The 24,133-nt window shown below is 36.5% G+C and overlaps 1 protein-coding gene across 1 annotated transcript; it reads left to right on the top strand.

Annotated features, from left to right (window-relative positions):
* The first annotated feature begins 2,452 nt into the window (after positions 1-2,452).
* On the top strand, positions 2,453-23,495 carry gldc (glycine dehydrogenase (decarboxylating)). Its single transcript, XM_055039815.1, has 25 exons — positions 2,453-2,842; positions 2,952-3,030; positions 6,551-6,686; positions 7,066-7,230; positions 7,351-7,428; positions 8,022-8,169; positions 8,945-9,141; positions 9,233-9,329; positions 9,431-9,536; positions 10,997-11,136; positions 11,728-11,808; positions 11,938-12,035; positions 13,489-13,573; positions 13,658-13,699; positions 14,650-14,792; positions 15,727-15,802; positions 17,023-17,148; positions 17,465-17,614; positions 18,599-18,711; positions 19,820-19,961; positions 20,518-20,629; positions 20,713-20,808; positions 20,896-21,068; positions 21,809-21,889; positions 22,728-23,495. The coding sequence occupies exons 1-25, from the start codon at positions 2,543-2,545 to the stop codon at positions 22,866-22,868; spliced, it is 3,105 nt and encodes a 1,034-aa protein (XP_054895790.1). The 5' UTR covers positions 2,453-2,542; the 3' UTR covers positions 22,869-23,495.
* The last annotated feature ends 638 nt before the right edge of the window (positions 23,496-24,133 follow it).

Below are 24,133 nucleotides of genomic sequence, written 5' to 3'. Positions count from 1 at the left end.
GTTTCAACTGTGGTTTGATTATAATTCATCTTCATCTGATGGTGCAACAAAAAATGTAAACAAACCAAGGACTGTAAAGATGGTATTGTTGACATTGGTTAATGCTCTAAATTTTTAAATGGAGGTTGTAATTTCATCCTCTCTTTTTTTTCTCCAAGCATGACCGTCGTGTCCACATCAGGTGTGAGCTGCAAGCTAAGAGAGAGTGTCACAAAGACTTAAAGCCTCAGTAAAATAAATAGAATGCACAATAATTAAACCTACTCATATATTTCATAACAGAACTACTTAACCTCATGGGTGAGAATGTCATACCAATTAAATTTTTATTTAAAGATTTCAAGTTATTGTAATGTTGAAATACCCAATACCCATTGAAGTTGTTTTAAAGGCTAAAATTAATATAATTTTTATGCTAAACCAGTTTAATTTGTAACCATTTAAAAAACAACAGCTCAAAGTTCTGAACATTAAAACTCAAATGCAAGAGGAAGTCAGAATGTCTGACTCTGATAAATGTTTGGGAATGATCAACTAGTTTCATCGTGGGACAAATTTTTAAAACATTACTCAGCTCAGAAAGAGAATGGTTCAGCATGTTCCTCAAGTGAAAACATGTTTTGTCTCTGACCCAATTTCATCAGACCTGACTCACATCAAGCAATTATAAGTTAATAACAGCCAACGGAAAATTATAACATTAATCTTTAACATCTTAAACCACCATTTCTGTTTTTACACCACTGGGTGAAATTCTTAACAACGGCAATTAAAACTTTGCAATTGTTTATAGGCTAATATTTTTTTTTAAAAAAATACAGACGTCATTCACAGCTACATCTACATCTATGTTTTCTTTTCAATTGCTACCCTGGAAATGCACCTCGGGCGTACCTGTTTTTGTTCTTGGAAGTTTGCTGAGTTCCTCAAAGCCTCCTGTTCATACAGAGCAGTGAAACCAGGTCAGATCTGGAGGAGCTTTACAAACAAATTCCTAGCTGATTAAACTAGAAGACACAAACAAATTTTGAGGAAAATATTCATGTCAGAAAAATCTTTCAGTAGAATTTTAGTTTGCTTATTTAAAGTCAGAGTTGTGTTGAAACTAGTTACACTATTAAATGTATTTTAGTGACCTTTTTCTTTTTAATTTATTTTTGGGATTATTTTTACTATGATGTACTTTTTACTTTTACTTGAGTAATTTTATTATGAAGTATTTTTACTCTTACTAGAGTAAAATTTCTGGATTTTTTTACCCACTGAATGAAAAACAAACATGCTTTGATCAAAAAATCACCAGACACAGAGCCACACCTGCAGTTTTTGTTAAAGTTTTTAAAAAGCTTTTTTTTTTCTATTGAAAGAAAGTGATTTGGAAACAGATTCTGACTTTTTGCACTAGGACAGACAGGAGGAATTGGTTATGGTGACGACTGACTCACCTGTTAAGTATAGTAAAAGGTACAGGAACAAATAAATCGTTTTCCTCACTGATTAAATGATGGTGAAATGGAGTCTGCAGCTAAGCTAGGGAAGTAAAAGGTTGAAGCTAAACTGAAAGGTTAATTGTCACCAGAGTAATCAACTCTTGTAGAAAAAGTAGACCACAAATTGATACTTTCTTCTTTTGTTTTTTCTAGCTGAGATAAATAAGGAAAGAAAATAAAAGACAAAGTTTCTAACCCAGTTTTTCTACAGGAGTTGCTTCGACTAGTGATTACTATCCTTTAGCTTAGATAGCTTAGCTAAAGCCATTTAGCTTATAACTAGTTTAATCAACGACCTTGTAGACAAACTTGCTTAGAAACGGACATCTTTATGTTTTCTTTTCTTCTTTTTTTTTTTACAAGTCTTTAATATTTTTATTGGCATTATAATTATAATCACTATCGTTTTTTGTCTTTTACTGACCGCTGCTAAACACGGTCAACTTAGCTAAGCAGGAACAAACCATTTCATACAGACACGGGGTGCTCAATAAATATGAATGCTTTGCTTTTTAGTTTGGAAGTAGCAACATTTAACTTTTATTACCGAAAACTATTTAAAACAACCCTATTATTTTTCTTGACATATGTCTATATTTCTATTCAAATAAAAACGTTTCTCCGTTTTTAAGTCAGGCGTCCTTGGAATTGCCCTAAACTTCCCGCCCCTTGATTATGAGGTGATGGAAATCCATCAGTTGGCGCTATAAAATCCCTTTTTACGCACATTTATTAGCATCAGTGATTACACCAAAGTCCAGGAGAACTTTAGACCCAAATCAGGTTCAAAGGTCACTTTAGCGACACATTTCCTCTTTCCTCTTCTTTTGGTCATTGGGGGTTGGCACGTGAGAAAGTTTAGCAGCTGTTTTGCTGGGGCTCGTCACTGCGTCACGCAGCATCTCCGCGCTGATTGGTCCGCTCTTGTGCAACTGTGCAATAGTATAAAGTGTGCAGTTTCTCCCCGCACAGTGGAGGGAACCTCTTCTGAGAGGAAAGGAGGAGAATAATAGAGCTTTGCTGGGGTTTTTTTTTGGCACATTGAGTCGGAGATGCAGAGCTGCGCTAAGTCCTGGAGGGTCTTTGTGGCCAAGTCGGTGCATCCGAGCGCACCATGCAGGCATCTGAGCGACAGGAGCCGCGTGGTTTGGAAACTTCAGAGCAGGATCCGGCTCCAGCGCAGCTCAGCGTCCCTAACAACAGCAGCAGGAGACCGGGGTCTGAGGACGTCTGCAGCCGCCTCCTCCAGGCAGATCGAGCGGATTTTACCCCGGCACGACGACTTTGCAGAGAGGCACATCGGTCCAGGTGAGAGGGAGAAGAGAGAAATGCTGGATGTCTTGGGACTCGAGGTAAGATTATCCCTTTGATCATATTTATGGGCTTTTATATCAATCGCTTTAAGTTACAGTCTTTATTTATTGCGCGCCTTTTAATTCATTTAAATGCTTTTGTTCGCAGTCAGTCGCCCAGTTGATCGAAAACACAGTTCCATCCTCCATCCGCGTTCAGCGCAGTTTGAAGATGGATGATCCAATCTGTAAGTTTTGGTTTATTTCACCACGTTTCTCCTTTTGGATTTCGAATCTGTCAACATTTTCGAGTTTCTCACAGGCAGAAAATGGTAGTTTTCTTTGTCTCAGTCAGCAGTAGTTACTGTGCACGGCTCAGTCTCCCCTCATCCAATGAAGCCAAGTGAGTGGCTGAAATGTAGGTTGCACCTCTATTGTGTGTTAAGTCTTCCTTTGAACATATTAGGAGTTGTTTTTGCGAAACTCGGCGAGCAGCACCAATCTCCTGATGGGAAGCCGATGCTCATAGGATGGCAACTGGAGTGTAAAGTTTAGCCCTGAGCTCCGGTCCCAAGTCCAGTTTAATCTGGTTGCAGCGTTCACATTACATCACAGCCGAGGGGGTTCCTAATAAGGTGACTTCAGTGTGATCTGGTTCACAGACTGACCTCGATGTTTTCTCTCCTGTTCTGCTCTGTGTTTCTGCGTCAGGATGCAGCTTTTTCCCAAAAGTTTGTTCTGTAAGGAAGTGAGACATTATGAGAAACCCAGCATTTTGTGCATTATCTTTTTAAAATGATGAGGGAATTAATGAAAGCTTGTTCTTATACACAAATGTTACCATATCGTCTGCCACTGAGTTCTGATCAAAACAACTTTAATCTCATAAAATAATACATGGATTTGGAAAATGAAGTTAAAATTTATTCATGACAAATAAAATACTTAAATTAATGTGCGCAGAAGTCTTAGGCACATGATTCAGAAAAAAAATTGCAGAAAAAATTTGCCAATTCACATATACTTATTGATCCCAAAGGAAGTTAAATGTTGTTGTAATCTAGAGCTTAGAGAAGCCAAGAGCTGTCACACATGCTGGAGGCAGCATCATGCTGTGGAAATTTCTCAGAATAAATTACATGCACAAAAAGTGATAAATTGCAAATATTTAATTCTGGCAACTTCCTTAAATAATAACTTTTTGTCCAACATTTTTAAATTCTCTTATGTGAATAAATAGGTGGTGATTTATTTTTTTTTAAATAATTTTTGAATTATTTGAATTATTCATATTATTTTCTTTAAATTATATTTGATTAGAGTTTTGATTTCAGTGATAGGAAGGTTTTCTTTGGTTTGTTTGGCAAAACTGCTTATAAATAGTACAGTTTTTATATTGTATCATGACTTTTTATTTTTTGTTTCACAAAAAAATGTTTAAATGCTTTCATTTAAAAACATAAAACATTTTCATTATGATTCTGCTTAAAAACCATGAAAAATGGTTGTTGTTTTTTGTCAGATTTATCATTTTGATGTGCAGCGATAATCAAAAAGCACCATCACTATTGAATGTAGTTCTAGTTTTTAATTGTTTATGGTGCTGAATATGATTCTTTATTGCTGTTCTCTTTCTCACAGACAGTCTGTGGTTTTTGGAAATATTTCTATATGTCTTAATTTATCTTGCATGTAAGCAGGACTAAAGCGTAGCAGTGTTCTTTTAGCCAGCTGACCAGGAGGAGTGCACAGAAACAGGTGGGGGAGGGGTGACATTAACAGCCCAGAACATTTTCTCTGGCATGTTGTTTAAAAGTACTTTCAGTTTTAGGAAAAATATTAAAAAAAAATTATTGTTTCAGAAAAATACTAATTTATTTATTTATTTTTACAAATTAATCTGACTCATTTGTGTCTCTGTGCACAAAGGCATAGCTGTAACTCGGGTTGGGAAAAATGCAGAAAAACATTTTCATTTAATGATATACTAAGTGTGAATTAATTGGTTACAAATGGTTAAATCTCAAACTGCAGTAATGCCCACCTCCAAGTAGTTTCTGTTATATTTGAGTAAGTTTAAAGACCTTGCTAAAACGGCAATTATTTGGATAGTTTTTTTTATTTTTAGTGACCCAGTCAACCTCCTCTGGCCCATTCTGACTCTGTCAGGTTTTATAATGCAGCAAACCAAGCTGAAGGAGAAAACTGGAGGCAGTGTTGGTTTTTCTGCTTGTTCAGCTTTGAAGGGCTTTGCTTTGCAAATCCAGATATGGATTCTCTGTGCAACAATAGCCCTCATGGACGCTCCTGAATCAGGCTTTTTATTATGCCTTCCAAAACTCTGGAAGCATGGGAAAGCTGTTTGACAAAATGAGCATCCACTTATTAAAAAAAAACAAACAAATGTCTCAGCCTAATTTAGATGTAAATCTGGTGAACTTCCTTTTTTTTTTCTTAAATAAAAGCCGTAAATATCCAGTTGTCCACCACAGAGAAATAGTTTCTCGCTTTTCTTTTCTGAAAAGCAGGAGTAGTCGGGGCTTTTGGTGCAGCCGGGCAGTATTGTCCATTTCCTTGTAGTTGCTAGGCAGCTGGAAAGGCCGGAGGAATCCGAGGCGGGTCGTTCATAGCAGAAACGTCCCGACGACGTCTCAGAAAAGAGGAAAACAACACTGGGAAAGAAGCCACAGGTGTCATCTGCTAGTGGATAATTGATTGGTGCATGTAGATAGATGTGGATAAATAAAACACCATCAGATGGTTATTTTGGAAATGGGAGATTTTTCAGGATCTCTCAGTCAGAATAGGTAATATGGACTTAAAGTTTTACCGCAATTTGTTGCTACTTCTTCAAGTAACTGTAAGACTGAGAGTTAATGACAGAGCAATTACAGCTTCACAAACAAATAATTCGCCTGAAAAACATTGATTTAGGATACACAAAGAAGTGATTCATTCTTTAATGTTGTAAAGTGTCCTTGGGTGTTTTGAAAGACGCTGACAAATAAAATGCCTTATTATTATTAGACTCCACAGTATCTGGATTTAATCATGTTTTCAAATTTACTGATATTTCTTAGTGTGCAAAAAAAAACCTAGTGTATAAAAAAATATTTTTGGAAGTCATTAATTTTTTTTCTTTGAACTTCATTAATTTCAACTTATTTTGACAATGATGAATTGAAATTCTTACTTGGATAAGAATTTGTCATTTTATTTTTTATTACTGAAAAAACAATTATTGCTTGATGTTCACTTTAACAGTGAGTTAAATTTGGAATTGGAAGGAAAAATGTTTTTCTCATGCTTAATAACAAATGTTAATAGTACAGAGTATGTCTGTAGAGATTGGTTCTTGAACAAACAATTGAATCCTTTAATGGATTTTAAATTGATTTTAGGTCTGTGCGTTGACTAGGTCTTTCCTTTTACGTTTTGCATTAGTTTGGAGGCCAACAATATTCAGCTATGGATTCCTCTGATTAAAACATCTTATTCCACATGTTGATGAAAAAGTTTTGGTCTTGTATAATCAGTAAGTAAGTAAAAGTAGAAATACTTCAGAATAAAATTACAAGTAAAAGTAAAAAGTACAGCGTAGCAAAAATACTTGTAAATGTAACTTGTTACCACCCAACTCTGGGTTTAAGGTTAATGAGTAATAAGATGTAATATTGTAAATTCAGTGCTCCTCTATAAAATCAACAGATGTATATCTTTTATAGAAAGCTGTGCTATGTCACGTGTGTGACATTTTTATTTTTTTAGGTGAAAATGAGGTTCTGGAGGCTCTGCAGAAGATTGCGTCAAAGAACAAAGTTTGGAGGTCCTACATTGGTATGGGTTACTACAACTGCTCGGTGCCACCACCCATCCAGCGTAATCTTCTGGAGAATGCTGGCTGGTGAGTGTCCTCAGACGACCAGAGAAACCTTAAGGAAGGTCCTGTGAGGCGATTGTCTTGTGATCACAAATAACTAATTAATTTGAGTTTGGGTTATTTGCCTGAAGTTTAATTGTTGTGCATAACGTGCCTTCAATCTGAGGTCTTGTGATTTGCCTCTTGTAAAAACAGGTGATGTGCTTCTGACCAGGTTTCTGCTTGACAAGATTCTCATTCGGCCAAATTCAAGGCAGCCATGTTTTATCCAAACTCCCTAGCCAGGAGGAGACACACAATGCATTCCTCTGGCTGTCCCGCTCTATTGATTATCAGCAACTCTGGCCTATTGTCCTTGTGTCCGAACTCGTTGACTTGATTCACAGCCAGTCTTTGTCCTCAGGGTGACTCAGTACACGCCTTACCAGCCGGAGGTCTCTCAGGGCCGCCTGGAGTCCCTTCTCAATTATCAGACAATGATTTGTGACATCACAGGCATGCCTGTCGCCAACGCCTCCCTGCTGGATGAGGGGACGGCGGCTGCAGAGGCCATGCAGCTCTGCAACAGGTAGACAAACTCTAGTCTGTAGAAGTATTTATATTCAGAATACAACGTTTTATGGGTTGAATAGAAAATTAATAAATAAAGCTTTGATATTCTTCAGTTGGTTGGTTTTGTTTTCTACAGACAGAACAAAAGAAGAACGTTCTACATTGACCCGCGCTGCCATCCTCAGACCATTGCAGTGGTGCAGACCAGAGCCAAGTATGTCCAATAAACCTTTAATTACTTGTTTGAAAACGGCTAAATACAAGCAAATGGAAAAGAAACTTTAATGATACGATCACAGTTGGTGATGGTTTTTATGTTATAATGTTCTTTGAACTCCTTGGTTGCTTAAAAGTGCTACACAGATAAAACTAAACTTGACTCATGTAGCTCAAACATTAAATCTTCCTCAAGGGTGTTCAAAATGAGGCCTGGGGGCCCATTTGTGGTCCTTACATTTTACTTTTTGCTTTTTATCTGATAAAAATATCTGGCTAGTTTTTATTGAAAAACAGACTTGGGCACACCCATCCATTACATTTGGCTAAAAACGCAAAGTTTGTAGAAAAAAATTCTTACTTTTGTTACTGGGAATAAGCTAAAATATTTTATAGAGTTGAGCCCAAACACTACATGTTTTATTTACTGTTATGCAAGTAAAAGAGAGAGAATTCACAATAATATTTATTGGATTTTATTTGAGGGGGGAGAAAACATTGATCAATAAATGCTTTCAGCTTGGGGATTTTGGCCCTTTGTGCAAAACGTTTGGACACCAATAATCTACCTCAAGCTTTCTCTGTCTGCAGCTACATTGGAGTGAAAACTGTTCTGAAGCTGCCTCATGAGATGGACTTTAGTGGGAAGGATGTAAGCGGTGTGCTCTTCCAGTATCCAGACACTGATGGCAGAGTGGAGGACTTCACTGCCCTTGTGGACAGAGCTCACAAGGGAGGGGTAAGAGTGCTTTAACCACATAAAACACCTCAAGTTCATCCTGTTAGGGTTAGGGTTAGTCTGGTGACTGATTGCAAAGAGAAACCAGTGTTTTTGTTTGTTTTTTTTGTCTGTGTAAATGTGTCTAAATTGGCTGGTTTTAAAAAGAAGAGTTCATTTTTATGCCGATGACACACACATATACGTTAAGAGTATTGATGTTTTGACTACTAGCTGTGTTTGGGTCACAGATATGCAGTTTGGAGTTAAACTGAAATATCTTTCATATCTTGATTAGTTTGGAAAGAGAATATAGTATAAATTGTTTCCAGACCATAATCCTTATTCTGTTTCATTAAGATGTCTTTGTCTGTTCATCGCCATGATTTGATGCTAAATGGGATGCTTGTGGCACACTGGGAAGAAACTTTGTCTTACACTCTGAAAATTGTTTATCCCAACTTTTAAAAGTGGATGTACCCTTGGGCAAGGCACTCAATACCTGGTCACCTACTATTCTGAATGTATATACGCTATGAGTGCAACTATAGTGTAAAAATCCTTTAGAACCCATTTATTATTTAAATTTCATAGTGAGGTTTTGTTTGAAATGGACCAAAGCAGCAGTGGGGAATTTCTGAAATTAAATCTGTCAAAGTTTTGATTTCCAGATTGACAAAATCTCCACTGGAGCCCCCCTGGTTCAATTCCTACAGCCAAAAGTTGTTTAATTTTGCTTAACAATGGCTCTGTCTGAATCCTTGTGTTTTTTTTTGTGTGTGTGTTTTTTTTTCAGGCCCTGGCTTGCTGTGCCACTGACCTGCTTGCCCTTTGCATTCTCCGCCCACCTGGAGAGTTCGGAGTGGACATTGCATTGGGTAGCTCCCAGAGGTTTGGGGTCCCACTCTGCTACGGAGGCCCACACGCCGCCTTCTTTGCCGTTAAGGACAACCTCGTCCGGATGATGCCTGGCAGAATGGTGGGAGTCACTCGGTGAGAATCAACCTTGATTTTTTTTTTTTAAATCAACTTTTATAAGACGTCTGGTTTTATTTTAGCATTGAAAAACGTATATTCATTTCAGGGATGCAGCAGGGAAGGAAGTGTATCGTCTTGCATTGCAGACCAGAGAGCAACACATCCGCAGAGACAAGGCGACTAGCAACATTTGTACCGCACAAGTATAACCACACCCACTTTTGCTCAATCTTGCTTAAAATTTTTTGCACAAAGGTTCACATTTTTGTATTTTGCTTACAAATAATCTCTTTATTTCTTAAAGGCTCTACTTGCAAACATGGCAGCCATGTATGCCCTGTATCACGGCCCTCAAGGACTTAAACACATTGCTGAGAGGACACACAATGCTGCTCTGATCCTTGCTGAAGGTAATTTTTCACTGCAGTGGTTTAGTTATGCTGTGAAAATTGATTAGATACTATCATACTATCATAAAACATTAATTAATTAGTTTATCTGTTCATTTTATAATGAAACTGGAGTTTATTTGATAGTCAAAGCCCAACATTTATTTCAAAAACAGACTTTGAGGCAGTATTTTGGGCTCATATTAAATTTGCATAGTTATGATTGTTGATGTCCTGGTTTGTTAAATTTTTGCCACATTGGAATCAACAAGTTGTTCGCAATGGACCAACTTAAATTCAGGCTGTGTGATCACTTCTCACCTGTTTGGGCTTTTCGATCAATTTCATTTCTTCAAAAATACAGAAGTTTAAATCCTAAGCTAACTCACAATTTATCCAAACTGATTCTCAAACTGTAGTTACAGAATTTTTCAAATATCGCCATACTGATGGAGATTTTAAAACCATCTTGCCATTGAAGTTGGTCTGTCTCAGTTTTCCATCAATCTGTCATTACCTGCTTGTCCAGGGTTATGGGTAAGTTGGTGGCCATCTTAACTGTCATTGGATAAAGAAAATGGTTTTATCTTTTGGCACTGCTCAATTGACTAAAAGATGTGATTTAATTGATACACTTTTTCTCAGAAGTTAAAATAAATGACTTTATATGGATGGAAGAAATTAATAGTCAGGATTCAAAGTGGGAATTATTAGAGATTTGTCACCAACTGTATTTATCTGACTGGTATATTAAACAAAGAAAAATAGAATATTTGCTCTTTAGCTTTTTATTTAATTATATTAACATGTGCTACTGAACAACCATGTGAAAGTCTGAAACATCTTGAACTCAATGATTTGCAAACCCCTCTGGTTTTAAACTTCAAGCGCCTGGAAAACAATTTTTCCTGGTTCACCCTCATCAGCATCTGTTCTTACTGTGAGCTATCAACGTTTCTTTACTCTTGTTTTGTATTTTAGCTTTGCGCCTGATAAAACAAAGGTCAATGTCCTTGTGTAATGCAACCTTTGGCTGCTTGAGGTCATTCACTCAATAGCAGAGTTAAGTTGTTACTTTTTTTAACTCAGTGGCGTCTCGGTAGAAGATGGCCTTTGCTTTGCCTTGAAAGTCGATATTTGGAGTTTGGAAATGTCACAGAAGAATTACATGCAATGCAGGAAATTAATAAGATTTGTTCATTTCTGTGGCACTAATCTCCAGGAATGGAGGGCTAGAGCTGACTTTATTTTTTATTTTTTTCCTCCATTATATGTAACACCGAAAGGATATAGTCACAAATGTCCTGTACAATGTATTTCCAATTCAGAATTACAACTTCTGGAGATATTTGTTTTTTTACTTGTTGGAACTCATTTTGATAGTTTTTTTGCTAGTTTTTTTTTTCCAATTTAAGGCTACTGAGTTGGGTGCATCTATATGAGCATTAAACTAAGCTTTTCTTCTCTTTGCTCTGTCTCAGGTCTGAAGAGAGCTGGCCACCGGCTGCACAGCGACATGTTTTATGATACACTGAAGGTAAACTGTAGTGTGGCTGCCAAAGACATTCTGGAGAGAGCTGTGCAGAGGCAGATAAACCTGCGCGTCTACTCCGAAGGAGTGGTGAGCACCTGCATGTTTTTTTGTTTTCTGAAAGCACAGAGGCGAAGATGTTTGGCAGCAACAGTCGTTTAGTCACTGAGGGGAAACAAAGCTGAATACCAAAAACATTTGATGTCAGAAAGTTTCTGGTTTCAACTTGCTCTTAGGATTTGATGTTGCAACGAATGGAGGAAATTAAAGTTGGCATAAGATTATCATGACTGTAAAAGGCAGCTTAGTCTGAGGGTGGGCTGTAATAACACTACTGGAATGTACAAAAAAGTGAGGTAATTTGTCTCCTTTATTCAGTAAAAATAGCAAATGTTGAATGAAAGCAACAACAAAGAACCTATACATTTATAACTGCTGCTCTTCTGAATATGCAAATACATGAAAACCAAATATGTTGGCTTGCAAGGATAGAAGGTGGTAAACCAGAAAAACAGCAAACATTTCATCTTCATAAAAGTGTGGTGAGTTTGTATGCAAAGAGAGTTAGATGTACTATAATTTTACAGCTTTGGAATTTTTATGAGACAGTGTAAAATAATTTCCTACTTTAATGTGTGTAAAGTTTGTGTTTGATTTAATTTCTCGCCTCTCTGACAACAGCTGGGTGTCTCTTTGGATGAAACGGTGACTGAAAGGGACTTGGATGACTTGCTCTGGGTCTTTGGTTGTGAATCTTCAGCTGTATGTTAAACATAGTTTTATTTTTCTTTCATTCTATAGTGATAAGTGTTTGAATCTAATCTTTTACAAAATGCAGTTCAAATTGAATGTGATTATTTTATTATATATATATATATATATAATTTGCAGGAATTGATTGCTGAAAAGATGGGCGAGAGAGTGAAGGGAATCATGGGAAGTCCTTTTAAGAGGACAAGCAAGTTCCTTACTCACCAAGTATTCAACAGGTTGGACATCAGTTCACTTGTTACTTCCAGAAATATTCACACTCCCTGAACCTTTTCACATTATGTCCTTTTGCAAACACAAACTTTAATGTTTGTTGTTGGAATTTTATGTGACAGAACAACAGACAAGTGGAAGGAGGATGATGCATACAGTGAAAAAACACAATGTTAAATATTTTTGTGTAGAATCTAGTGAAAATATCTTGGTACACTTAAAAAAAGACTAAGATAACTTACAAGTAACTTTTTATCAAGAAGTAGGAGTTTGTTTTAAGTCAATAATTCTTTAATATTTATGGAAAAGGTACCAGTTCCACTGGCCGATTATTTCACTCGTAACATGGGGAAAATGTCATAAGTGGGGAAAAAAATCTCGCCTCACTTCTCGGGCTACAGCTGGGTGTCTCTTTGGATAATTTTACAGCTTTGCTGCTTTTATGAGATACTGTAAAATAACTTCCTACCTTAATGTGTATATAGTTTCCATTTTTCTTTTGTTTTTGTTTTAATTTCTCACCTCTGTGAAAACATCTGAGTGTCTCTTTGGATGAAACAGATACTGTTTCATCAATATGAATTAATTATTGACTTAAAACAAACTCCTATTTCTTGCTAAAACGTACTTGTAAGTTATTTTGTTGTATTTCGAGTGTACTAAGATATTTGCACTAGAAACTAGACCAAAAATATTTGATAAGATTTTGTGCCTTTGTAGTGTGTTTTATTTATTTATTTTATTTATTTATTTATTTATTTTTTAAAAGTTTTTCACCCAAAAAATGTTTTTAAAAAATGTGGTGTTCATGAATAGTTATGACTTTTGATACTTCTAAATAAAATCCGGTGCAAAGACATTTCTTAAGTTCCTGAAATAATAATCAGAGTTCATCTATAATATTATCTTTACATAAATCCAGCTGTGTGCTGCATAAAATACTAATAACATAAACTGAAGTTTGTGGTTATAAAATGAAACGTTTAAGGCATGTGAATACCTTTGCAAAATGTGATCACTGTTTTTTTTTTTGGTTCTTTTACTTTTCCAACATTTTCTTCAAGCACCTCTGATGTTAAAGCCATTTAAATAAAAGTTTTACTTGCAATTTTATGGAAAACTTTCTGGAGTTTATATTTTCAAAGGGAGAAGTGAGCCGACGCTAAATCCCTGTGAAGTAGATTTAGTACGGTGCTCTGAGTTGGGGATTTCTGCCACTCTGTTGTAATGAAATGGCTGATCAAACGCTGTTCCTGCATGTCTCCCCTGGTTTCTAAAACTGGACCATATAATCTTTATTGGAGCCATAAAGTCCAAGTCTGTTTATTTTTCTACATAGTCACTGAGATATGAGGAAAAGCGCTTCGTCATCCATCTCTGAAGTCTGGTTTACTGCAGCTGAATTTTGACCGTTTGTGACATATTTGTGTGTTTTTTTTATTTTTTATCTTTATTCAGCTATCACTCTGAGACAAACATAGTTCGATACATGAAGCGGCTGGAAAACAAAGATATTTCCTTGGTGCACAGCATGATACCACTTGTAAGTCTTAAAACTTATTGATGTTTGGACATAAATACATAAAATATATTTTCTAATGGTGGATTAAAGATCTTTTGTCTTTAGGGCTCCTGCACTATGAAGCTCAACAGTTCGTCTGAACTCATGGTGAGTTTGCTTTGTCCCAGTGGCATAATTTTACATGAAAAATGTAGAAAAATACAGCTTTTAATTTGAGTATATTAATTCTGGGAGGAAAAAAAATCCTATATAAGTAAATTTGTAACAATAAATGGAATTTCAGCATTTTAAAAATTGTATTTAAACTCTTAGCAATAACCTACTTGCAGTTTTTGTCAATTAGATGGATGTTTTTTAGTGTCTGGAAAATGAGCCATTTCAAAAACCCCATTGTTGAGTCACAGTTAGCGGTAACCTAGCAACCCAGACAGAGCTGCAGTACTCCAGCACTGCTGAATGTGCTGCGCAATGGCTGCTGGAAAAGACAAGCGTTTTATTGTTCGCTTCTCCATATATCACTTGCTGCATCCTTGTTGGTTTTGCAGGAGGCTCTACGTCTGCTTTTCAATTTAATTCAAAATACTTCATTGATCCCAAAGAGAAATTAAATATTGTAAGTCATTAATTCTTAAGAGTTATTGTAGATGGAGATGTTTGTTGGTAGGAAAGTTTTGATGTGGTGAATCATTTTTCTAAGACATGTGGAGGACAGTCAGGGTTGTCCATTGTTTTGTTGGTTTTATTTCCAGATGTACGGTTGTATAACTGTTCATCTGTTTCCAGCCATTTTCAGGTGTGATTGTGAACGTTAAGTTGGGACGTGGCCAGCAGCAACTTGTTTGGATTTAAAGTGATTGAGCTTTTAAAACGGCTCAATCTGAAAGGAGCTCAAAATAGGCAGAACTGAGCAGCTAAAATATAACTATCTTTCAGGCTTTTTACACATTTCTACAAGTGGTGCTAATGCGCGTCTAGTGTTACAACTGGACTCTCTAGTTAATTAGACAACAAAGTCCATTTCCTGATTTAATATCGAGTTTTAGTTGATTTGGATTGTTTTTTTATTTATAGCCGTCTTACTGTGTTTCCTCCCTCAGCCAATCACCTGGAGGGAGTTTGCCAACATCCACCCCTTCGTGCCTTTGGACCAGGCTGAGGGCTACCAGAAACTTTTCCGGCAGCTGGAGAAGGATCTGTGTGAGCTGACGGGTTACGATAAGATCTCCTTCCAGCCAAACAGGTGACGCCTGTTCAGCTTTTTGTCACTTGTAAATGTGGGTTATTTAGACAAAAGCTATGTCTTAATTTGGAAGGAATCTAAGAAATTATCAGAGCTTTATTGTAAGCTCTATTGGGGAATGAAGAGGCTTTAAGGTGACATCAGTAAAGTTTTTCAGATGCTACTGCAACATTTAGGAGGTCTGGACCAAACCCTTCACTTAAAAAACAATAGATTTTTTCATTATACCTCTTATAATGAGGGGTACTAATCCTCTGAAAGTTTGAAAAAATTGACTTTTCTTATACTTTGTTGGATCCATAAGATGGGGATTTAACGCCATTCCTCAAATCTTTTTCTTAGTCGACTAAAGCTATTTTCTGCACAAATGTGGCATCATTTAAATTGAAACAAACAGGGTTTTCTGAAAGGATAAAATCTATCTGAAATATTGTTGTTGCCACAAAGAAGTAATCAACCAAACACAGTTTCTTACATTTTGTGCTAATTTTGTGTTAGTATTTCTCCTGACTTTATAGTCATTTGGGGTAAATGCATCTGGTCTGATCAGATATGGAGTTTAAATAATTGATTTGGATGTTTTTTGGGATTTGAGTCGCATCTTGAATCATTTACATCGCAGGCATCTTACTGCCCAGTTTGCAGATGTGATGGACTGATTTTAATATGTTTTATTGCTGATTTTTAATCTAATCTTACTTGCAGTTGGTTTCAGCCACTATTCTTCAGTCAGACAGGAGGAACTACATGTTTCATGTTTCTCTTGATAAGGCGCACACCCACCTGTTATCTGCAGTGTTGGCTAAGAGGGTTTATCATGGAGCTAGCGGTCTGTCCTCTTGCTCTTTCACTACTACAGGCTGCTCTTTGGACTTTGACAGAATAAAGTATAATGTGAGATGCATGACCATTGTGTGTTTGCCTTGTTTTCCAGCGGCGCTCAGGGGGAGTACGCCGGCCTGGCCGCCATAAAGGCCTACCTGAACTCAAAGGGAGAAGACTCCAGGAGTGTAAGTGTGATTGTGGAAAGAAAATCACATCAAACCAGGCAAAACACGGTGGGATTATCTGAAGAATAATGGGATTGAATACTTATTAAGCCTTTCAATTAAGTCTCAGATTGTATACTGAGGATCTTTTCAGGCTTTTCTAACTTTTAAACATTCAGAAAACTCTTCATAATAACTGCATATAGAAGTTCAGCAAAGCCAGGAATCATCATCTCTGCACAGATGATGATTCCTGGCTGCAGGTTGAGACTGATTGAATGTGAAGTGGTTGTTTTATCAAAACTTCATCATTGTATTTTACTCACCAAAATAATGCAAATAAAGAGACTAACATTGGTTAAAGTAAAGCAGAAATAACTAATCAACTGTTGCACGATTGAAAATTAAAGCAGGTTTTATGATTGTGAATATCTGATGTGCAAAGATCACCTTTTGTTCCTCAGATTGTGCTGATTCACTGATCTCTGCTGATTAAGGGCTGTTAAAGGACATTTTTTACAAGATCTTGAATGTCAGATTTACTGTTGACCTCTGCAGAAGATCATTTTAACGTCACAGATCAACATGTTTTAGGTATGACTGACTGCTTTCAGAATCCCAACATGCTGATTGGTTGTAATTGGCACAGGACGCTGATAAAACGACCTCAGATTAAAGAACGGCTGACTGTGGGATTTTTTTTTCTCCTCTCGCCTTTGTTTTCAGTTCCTTCCTCATAAGTACATCTTAGATAGCGAAATGATCCTGCTAACAGTCAAGGTCCAATCTGACAACAGTGCAAACAAAGGGGCTGACAGCAATGTGATCCAACCACAGGCCATCCACCTTCAAGACTCCATATTTGGATGTTCTAAGACTCTGCCAGCCGCCGTCTGTCAACTTTGGCTGACCTGCAGGTCTAAGCGCCCCACTGGTCCTTGTGACCAAGTTGCAAAATGCCAGAAGTGTCGACCTAATAAGGGATGAGTAACCAACAAGCAGGTTACTCATTAGTACCAAGGCTGACAGTGGAAAACAAGCTCCAGAGTTTCACCTCAGGAGAACTGCAGAAAGAAAAACAGGATGTTTTTTTTTTTTTGTTTGTTTGTTTTTTTTTGGGGGGGGGGATGTAAAATGAGACAAGTTTTAGATTTTGTTCAACAGCCCATATTTAAAGCCCTTCAACTGATAAAATAAGTATATGGACCAACTAAAAGTTGGATTATTGTTTGGGTCTTCAGGTCTGCCTCATTCCAAAGTCCGCTCATGGCACCAACCCAGCGAGCGCTCAGATGGCAGGTATGAAGGTTCAGGTGGTCGAGGTCGACAAAGACGGCAACATCGACCTGGCGCACCTCAAGGCCCTGGTGAGTGCCAATAGGAAGCGCTTCGGGAAGAGTTTACAGCAATATGCAGCGACTTTTTACAAACTGAAACCTTGAACTTTTTAATCAGATTACAAACAGGCGATGCGGCTTGGATTATTTTTCTTGCTTACTTTGTGTTGGTCTATAAACAAGTTTTTATTGTAATGAAGCGAAGTGTGAATAAGCTGAATACCTTATTGGTGAAAAGACTCTGCAGATTGTTTTATCGGCTGGATGGATGATCAGACAGTAATTTGATTTGTACAGATTTGAATGTAATTATATTTATGTCTTTGGTTGGTTTGTTCTCTCCCAGGTGGACAAACACAAGGCCAGCCTGGCGGCCATGATGATCACGTACCCGTCCACATTTGGAGTGTTTGAGGAAAATATCCGAGACGTTTGTGATCTCATCCATACAAATGGTGGACAAGTTTATCTGGACGGCGCCAACATGAATGCTCAGGTGAGTAGTAGACAAAAATTAGATCCTTATGGCTCTGGGGAACTGCATACTTTTAGCTTTAAGGTTTAAAAAAGTGAGCTATTGCCATTAATCTAATATTTTAGATATTTTGGGGAAAAGTTTTTCAATTAAATGATGAGTTTGGGAATTTGCAGGTGCTGTTCCTGCAGGATCGCTGTTCAGGGCTCTGACTAAATTGAGTGAAATTGAGAAGTTATTGATGGGAGCAAAGAGCTGAATCAAGTCCAGTTACATTTTAATTGTTTTTTTTTTCCTTTTTGTTTCAAACTTACTTTTGTTTGGACCTATCATCAGTTTATATGCTAAAGTAATAATTTATTTGCTGCTGTACTGCAAAAACACAAAATCTTACCAATTATTTTGATCTAATTTCCAAATATTGTAATACATTTGAATTAAGAAAAAACTAATTGACAAGTGTATTTTTAGTGAGACACAGGAGCTTGTTTTAGGTCAATAATTCCTTAGTATTGATGAAAAATTACTACGGTACTTCTATTGTCATTTCACGTTTAACAGGAGAAAATGCCTGATTAGTGATATAGACTGCCGATGGAAATAGTTATTTTTAATCAATACTATTTGAATTATTGACTTAAAACAAGCTCTTAAATCTTGCTAAAAAGTTACTTATAATTTAGCTTTCTCTTTATTCAAGTGTATTAGTAGCTAGACAAATATTTGATATGTTTTTTGCATTTTAAATTGCATTTAAAGTACAATTTTACTCATTTAAATATGAAACTTCAGACTACTTTGTATAATTTGTGTGTTTGCCTTACTCTGAGACATCTTTAAGTCCCTCTTTAAAATGGGAACCACCAGAGAACATATTGTCCAACTGAAGCAGATTTATCTGGAAATGTCTACTGCTTTGAATTTGCTCACAACATAAAGCTACAACATAGCTTAATGGTTCGGATGAGAGTTTGTGTCTTAGTTTGTCCTAACTTTGGGCTTCAGGTGGGTTTGTGTCGCCCCGGAGATTACGGCTCTGACGTTTCTCACCTGAACCTGCATAAAACCTTTTGCATCCCTCATGGCGGCGGAGGACCGGGCATGGGGCCCATCGGAGTGTGAGTCCCATCAGAACCTTTCATTGATGTTTAAACACCTTATGTCAGTAAGTCGAGGATTTCTCTGCTTTTTTCTTCACATCAAGACGAGCAATTATTTTAGTAATCAACTAATCTGTTATTTTGACGGTTAATCAGATTACAAAACTTACATATTCTGCCAATTTTTCATTGAACAACTGAAGTTTATTTTATACAATGTTAGAAATGCCTACGAAAATGCAAAAGAAATAATTTTATCCTTTCTTTTTAAGTGAGAAAACGAACATTTTATTGCCGTCATTTATTTAGTTTATGCTCCATCATTTGTAGTAAATAATGCATCTTCAGCTAAACAAATACGTCTAGCATCAGCATGTGAAAAGCTCAGCTCTTTGTGCTTGACTCAACATCAATAGTTTAGGAGGTTTTTTTTTAAATCTCAAATGCAAAATGCAGATATTTTCGTAAAGTTTTGCCTTAATTGTTGCTCTGAGTGTTTATTCTTTCTGGTCTTCTTGGTTCGACATTCTCCAGTTAATGATTATTTGATTACAAAATTAGTTTACAAATTATCAAGTTAATTGTTTCATCTGAACTTGAGGTGTTCAAAGTGCGGTCCGGGGGCCATTTCTGGACCTGACTGCAATTCGAGAATGGCAAAAATGTGGCCTTCCAGCAGTATTTGTATTTTCTATTTTTTAATTTTTATAAGGGGAAGTTTATATCTTCTTAAACTGAGAATGTTAAGTACAACACAAACATTTTTATTTTTCTTATTTATTTTTTATTTCATAAAAACATGTAGCGAGTTTTTACTCAAAAACAAACTTGAACACATAACTAAAAACAACAAAAGTCGTAGATTAAAAACATTTTATAGGCTTAAACAATGGAAGCCCAAAATGTTAAGTGACTGTAAATGTAAAGGCGGATGTTTTATTCCCAGGTTATAGAGAGAATTCACAATAATATTTGGGGGTTATTGATCGGGGGAGATGGGAAGAGAAAATGTTGAATGAGTTCAACTTTGAGATTTTGGCCCTTCGTGCAAAACGTTTAGATGCAGATGAAATCATGTCTGTTTTACTGTGATTTAAGGCCTTATTTTAAATGGTTTCCACATCAGGAAGGCACATCTTGCCCCCTTCCTGCCCAGCCACCCAGTGGTCGCCATGCAGTCGGTCAACAGCAGCAGCTCTCTGGGGACCATAAGCGCCGCGCCGTGGGGCTCCAGCGCCATTCTTCCAATCTCGTGGGCTTACATCAAGGTCGGCATCGATTGCCCCAAACATTTAGGAAACTGGAGTCCAGAACTTTAGTCCTTAAGGGCTGGTATCCAGTAACTTTTAGAGGCGTCCCTGATCCAAAACACCTCAATCAAATGACTGAGTGAAGTTCAACTAAGTTCTGCTAATAAGATGAAGCAGAGACATACAACAGATACACGATAACCTGGGGTTTGAGTTTTTAACTTCAATATAGAAAAAAAAAGTAAAATGTCAAAATTAAGGTGAATATTAGATACTTTTTATTTAAATATCAAGCTAAAAATTGACTGTGTTCCACCATATGGCTGAGAAGAGTTTAAGAGATAACTGAAGTATTTTGTTTTCGATATCTGAAATGCTGCCAAACTGCTAATGTGACCTTTTCTGTTTCCATGCCAGTCCGTTATTTTATTTGTAGTACTTAAATCATCCAGTAGAGGGAGTCAATTTGTTGTTTTCAACCTTATTTTAGATTTAATGGTCTCTGTATAGTAAGTTTTTATTTGTTTAAGGTGGAAAAGTTGAACTCTTTGCCTTTTGTTTTTGTCTTGCTTAGATGATGGGGTCAAAGGGTTTGACTCACGCGACAGAAGTTGCCATCCTCAATGCTAACTACATGGCTAAGAGGGTGGAAGGTCACTATAAAATCCTCTTTAGAGGCAGGAAAGGTAAAGCATGTCCACAAAACACAAATGACCTTTGGATGCATGAGTTCTAAATGGTGAAGTTGTTTTTGTTTTGTTTTGTTCAGGTTTTGTTGCTCATGAGTTTATTCTGGATGTGAGGCCGTTCAAGAAGTCCGCAAATATCGAGGCTGTCGATTTGGCCAAGAGGCTCCAGGACTACGGTAAGATCAACTGGACATTGTTTTCCCATCTATTACAAAACTATATATTCTGCATGTGCAGAAGGATAAGTTGCTGTTTTTGTGCAGGTTTTCATGCACCGACCATGTCATGGCCGGTCGCTGGGACGCTCATGATCGAACCCACTGAGTCGGAAGACAAGGCTGAGATGGACCGGTTCTGTGACGCGCTGCTCGCCATCCGACAGGAGATCGCAGACATCGAAGAGGGAAGGATGGACTCTCGCATCAACCCGCTCAAGGTGCGCCAGTTTGATTTAATTATGGAAGAAAAGATGCATTACAGTGGGAGAAATGCAAAGATTAAACACATTAGGGTCCTTACAATCCTTGAAAATCCTTGAAATTCAATGAGGTCTTTTCAAGGTTTGGAAAGTGCTTGATTTCTGGGTAAAGTGCTTGAATTAAAACTGCACAATTTTGTAGCAAAGTTCAATTACATGCTTCATAGCCTAAATTTGAAAAACGTTACTTCCAGTTAAAACCAGATATTTTCATACACCTGGTAAAAAAATATATATATTTTTGTCCTCAATGAAGTTAAATCAGACTAAACTTCTCTTCTTTAGAGAATTAACACAATTATTTCTATTTGCTGAATCCCAGAAAACTTTTTAGACATTTAAAAAAAATAATTTTCTTTATTTTGTTTAAGTGTTTAATTTTAACGGGAAGGTGATTTACCTTCAAACGATTTGTTTAGCTAGTTTGTGTAGCGAATATCTATTATTTCTATGTCTTATTGATCTGTTTAAATCTTTACAAAAATAAAAATGTTTCTGCTGTCGAATGTGGAATACTATCAGAAGTCATTATTAAATCCGACAGGAGAAATCTGAAGGGAAAATTGTAGTAAATTAAAACTTTGTAGTAAATTAAAACTTTTATCTTTAAAGTGTGGTGCTGGAAAAGTTCTTAAATTTCACTGTGGGAGGAATGAACCATTTTAATTTATTTCTTTTTTTTGCTGTTGTCTGTGCAGATGGCTCCTCACTCTCTGGCTTGCATCTCCTCGTCAAACTGGGACCGACCGTACTCCAGGGAGTACGCCGCCTTCCCACTGGTGAGTGTCATAAACCTGGGGATTAAATTGAAAACCTGTCCTTCCATCTTGGTCTCTGCTACTCTAACCTAAAACAACATAAAACTCATCCGCTTTTATTTTTTCTTTAAGTATTTGAAGTGTTTGTCTCCATCTAGTGGTGAAACGTAGGAAAATGTCAAGAGTTTAGATTTTTAATAAGACTCCATGATTTAAAAACATGACAGCATTTTCAGTTTCAAAATAAGCTTTTATTTTAATTTTTAATTAATAAAGCTAGTTGTTTTGTTTTAATGTTACACTTAATATTTTATTCTAATCTTATGTAGAGCTATAATGTATGACAGTGTATTAGGGCCGCTTTAGGTAGGAAAATAAAGGGAGTACATTTCTACCAAAAAACGTTTTTTTGTTTTTCAAATATATAAAAGTTGTTAGAAAACATTCAGAAATTTTGAGATCTTAGAAATGTTCCAGAATAAACACTGAGATTTCTGAGTTAAAAAAAAAAACTTTCCAAACAGAAATGTCCTTGCTTTTTTGAGAAAATGTTTGAAATAAAGAGTATCAAACTTCCAAACTGCTTCGGATGTTTATAGAAAGTGATTAAAAATTATTATTTTATCATTACATGTGGAACAACAAAGGCCATTTCTGTCTCCATTGTCAAGAAGTTAATTTAATTTATAATTATTCAAAACGGATTATGTTGAAAAACAAATTTAAATTTGTAATTAAAAATCTATTGGGAGTATGTTTTTGTTTCTTTCTCCATCTATCCTGAATAAATGAAAAGTTAGATTAAACTTGGAACCGTTCATGTAGTCTGATTGGGATGTTTTCCTTTTTTCCCCAACAGCCCTTCATCAGACCCGAGACCAAATTCTGGCCAACCATTTCCAGGATTGACGACATCTACGGCGACCAGAACCTCGTGTGCACCTGCCCACCGATGGAAGTCTACGAGTCTCCGTACGAGGAGAAGCGGGCCTCTTCGTAGACGCAGTCCAAGGCGCCGTCTCAACGTCCAGCCGTAGAGGACGATACTAAAAACTCAGACTTCCAGCTACCATGAATTGATGATGTAATAATTGAAACACTGGATGTGTTGTTGTTTTAAGGAAGTGTTGAGTTTTAGCAGATTTGGGGTTAATTCCTTCTAACCAAACATGAACCGGTTCAGATCTAGAACGGATCAGAGATCTGTTGTAGACTCAAAGGCGGACGTTGGGCGAAGGCGCTGCAGGACTGCACCAGCGTTGGGTCAGGCTCGTTCCAACTTGGACTTTTCAAACGGACCAAAGGGTGCAGCTTTTTGCTTTCCAATCTCTGAAAACAACTACGCTCACCCCAGAAAATACCCCGTCTCATGACAAACCTTTATCTTTTGATCTCCAAAACAAAAATGCTCCCCCTGTGAGTGTTTATTTTTTTGTTTCTATCAAATGGAAATTTTCCCTTCAGATTTCTAAGAACTTTAGGAGGTTTAGATTTTGTAGGTATTTGTCAATATGCATCTGTGTTTGTGAGTTGTTCTTAAATGTGTTGTGACGCCAACCTTGTAGAAGAATCATTTTCTAATCTAAATAGTTTTCTATGTCGTATTAAACATTTTTGTCGTAAAGTATTTGCGTGTTTTGAAATGAGACGATGACCTAACCTTGCAACAATCAGTTTGTATGCTTTTCCTACAGTAAAATTCAAGAATTTTCAAGGCAAGTTTTTATAGTTTTCCAGGACCACACATTAGAGACAAAAACAGTTTTAATTCACTATAAAGTAATTTACTGATTAATAATGTCTCGTGATGGTATTTTGCAGCAGGGACAAGATAAACTAAATATAAACACTTTTTGATTTGATGTTAGCCGTCTCGCTGTTCCAAGAACGAAATTCTAATTTTAAAAAATCTGTTGATTTCAGGGACATTCATACAAACCACCCTTTATTAAAATTATGCAGATCAATAATTCATTCAGCCATTAGTAATAAATCCATGTTGGAGGAAAAAAAAAATCCAAAGAAGTTGTTTACAAAAGAACATATCTAAGAAATGTTTTCTAAGTTATCTGACATTTACAAATATAATTTTGGTAATTGTAACCTAAAACTAAAATTTTTTATCTGATTTAACTTTGGACAGTGAGAGACAAAAAAAAAAAAGTTATTTTTTTAGGTGTTAATATTAAGCGCAGAACAAACATTTATGAAATGTGGTTCTGTTTTCTCCATTTACTTCATGCCAAAAGACAAACCAAAATTAAA

The sequence above is a fragment of the Poeciliopsis prolifica genome, unplaced genomic scaffold (assembly GCF_027474105.1).
Source record: "Poeciliopsis prolifica strain line A6 unplaced genomic scaffold, Auburn_PproV2 SCAFFOLD014, whole genome shotgun sequence".
Taxonomy (NCBI): domain Eukaryota; kingdom Metazoa; phylum Chordata; class Actinopteri; order Cyprinodontiformes; family Poeciliidae; genus Poeciliopsis; species Poeciliopsis prolifica.
Note: the sequence above shows the minus strand (reverse complement) of the source record. Positions and strands in the feature narration are given on the sequence as shown.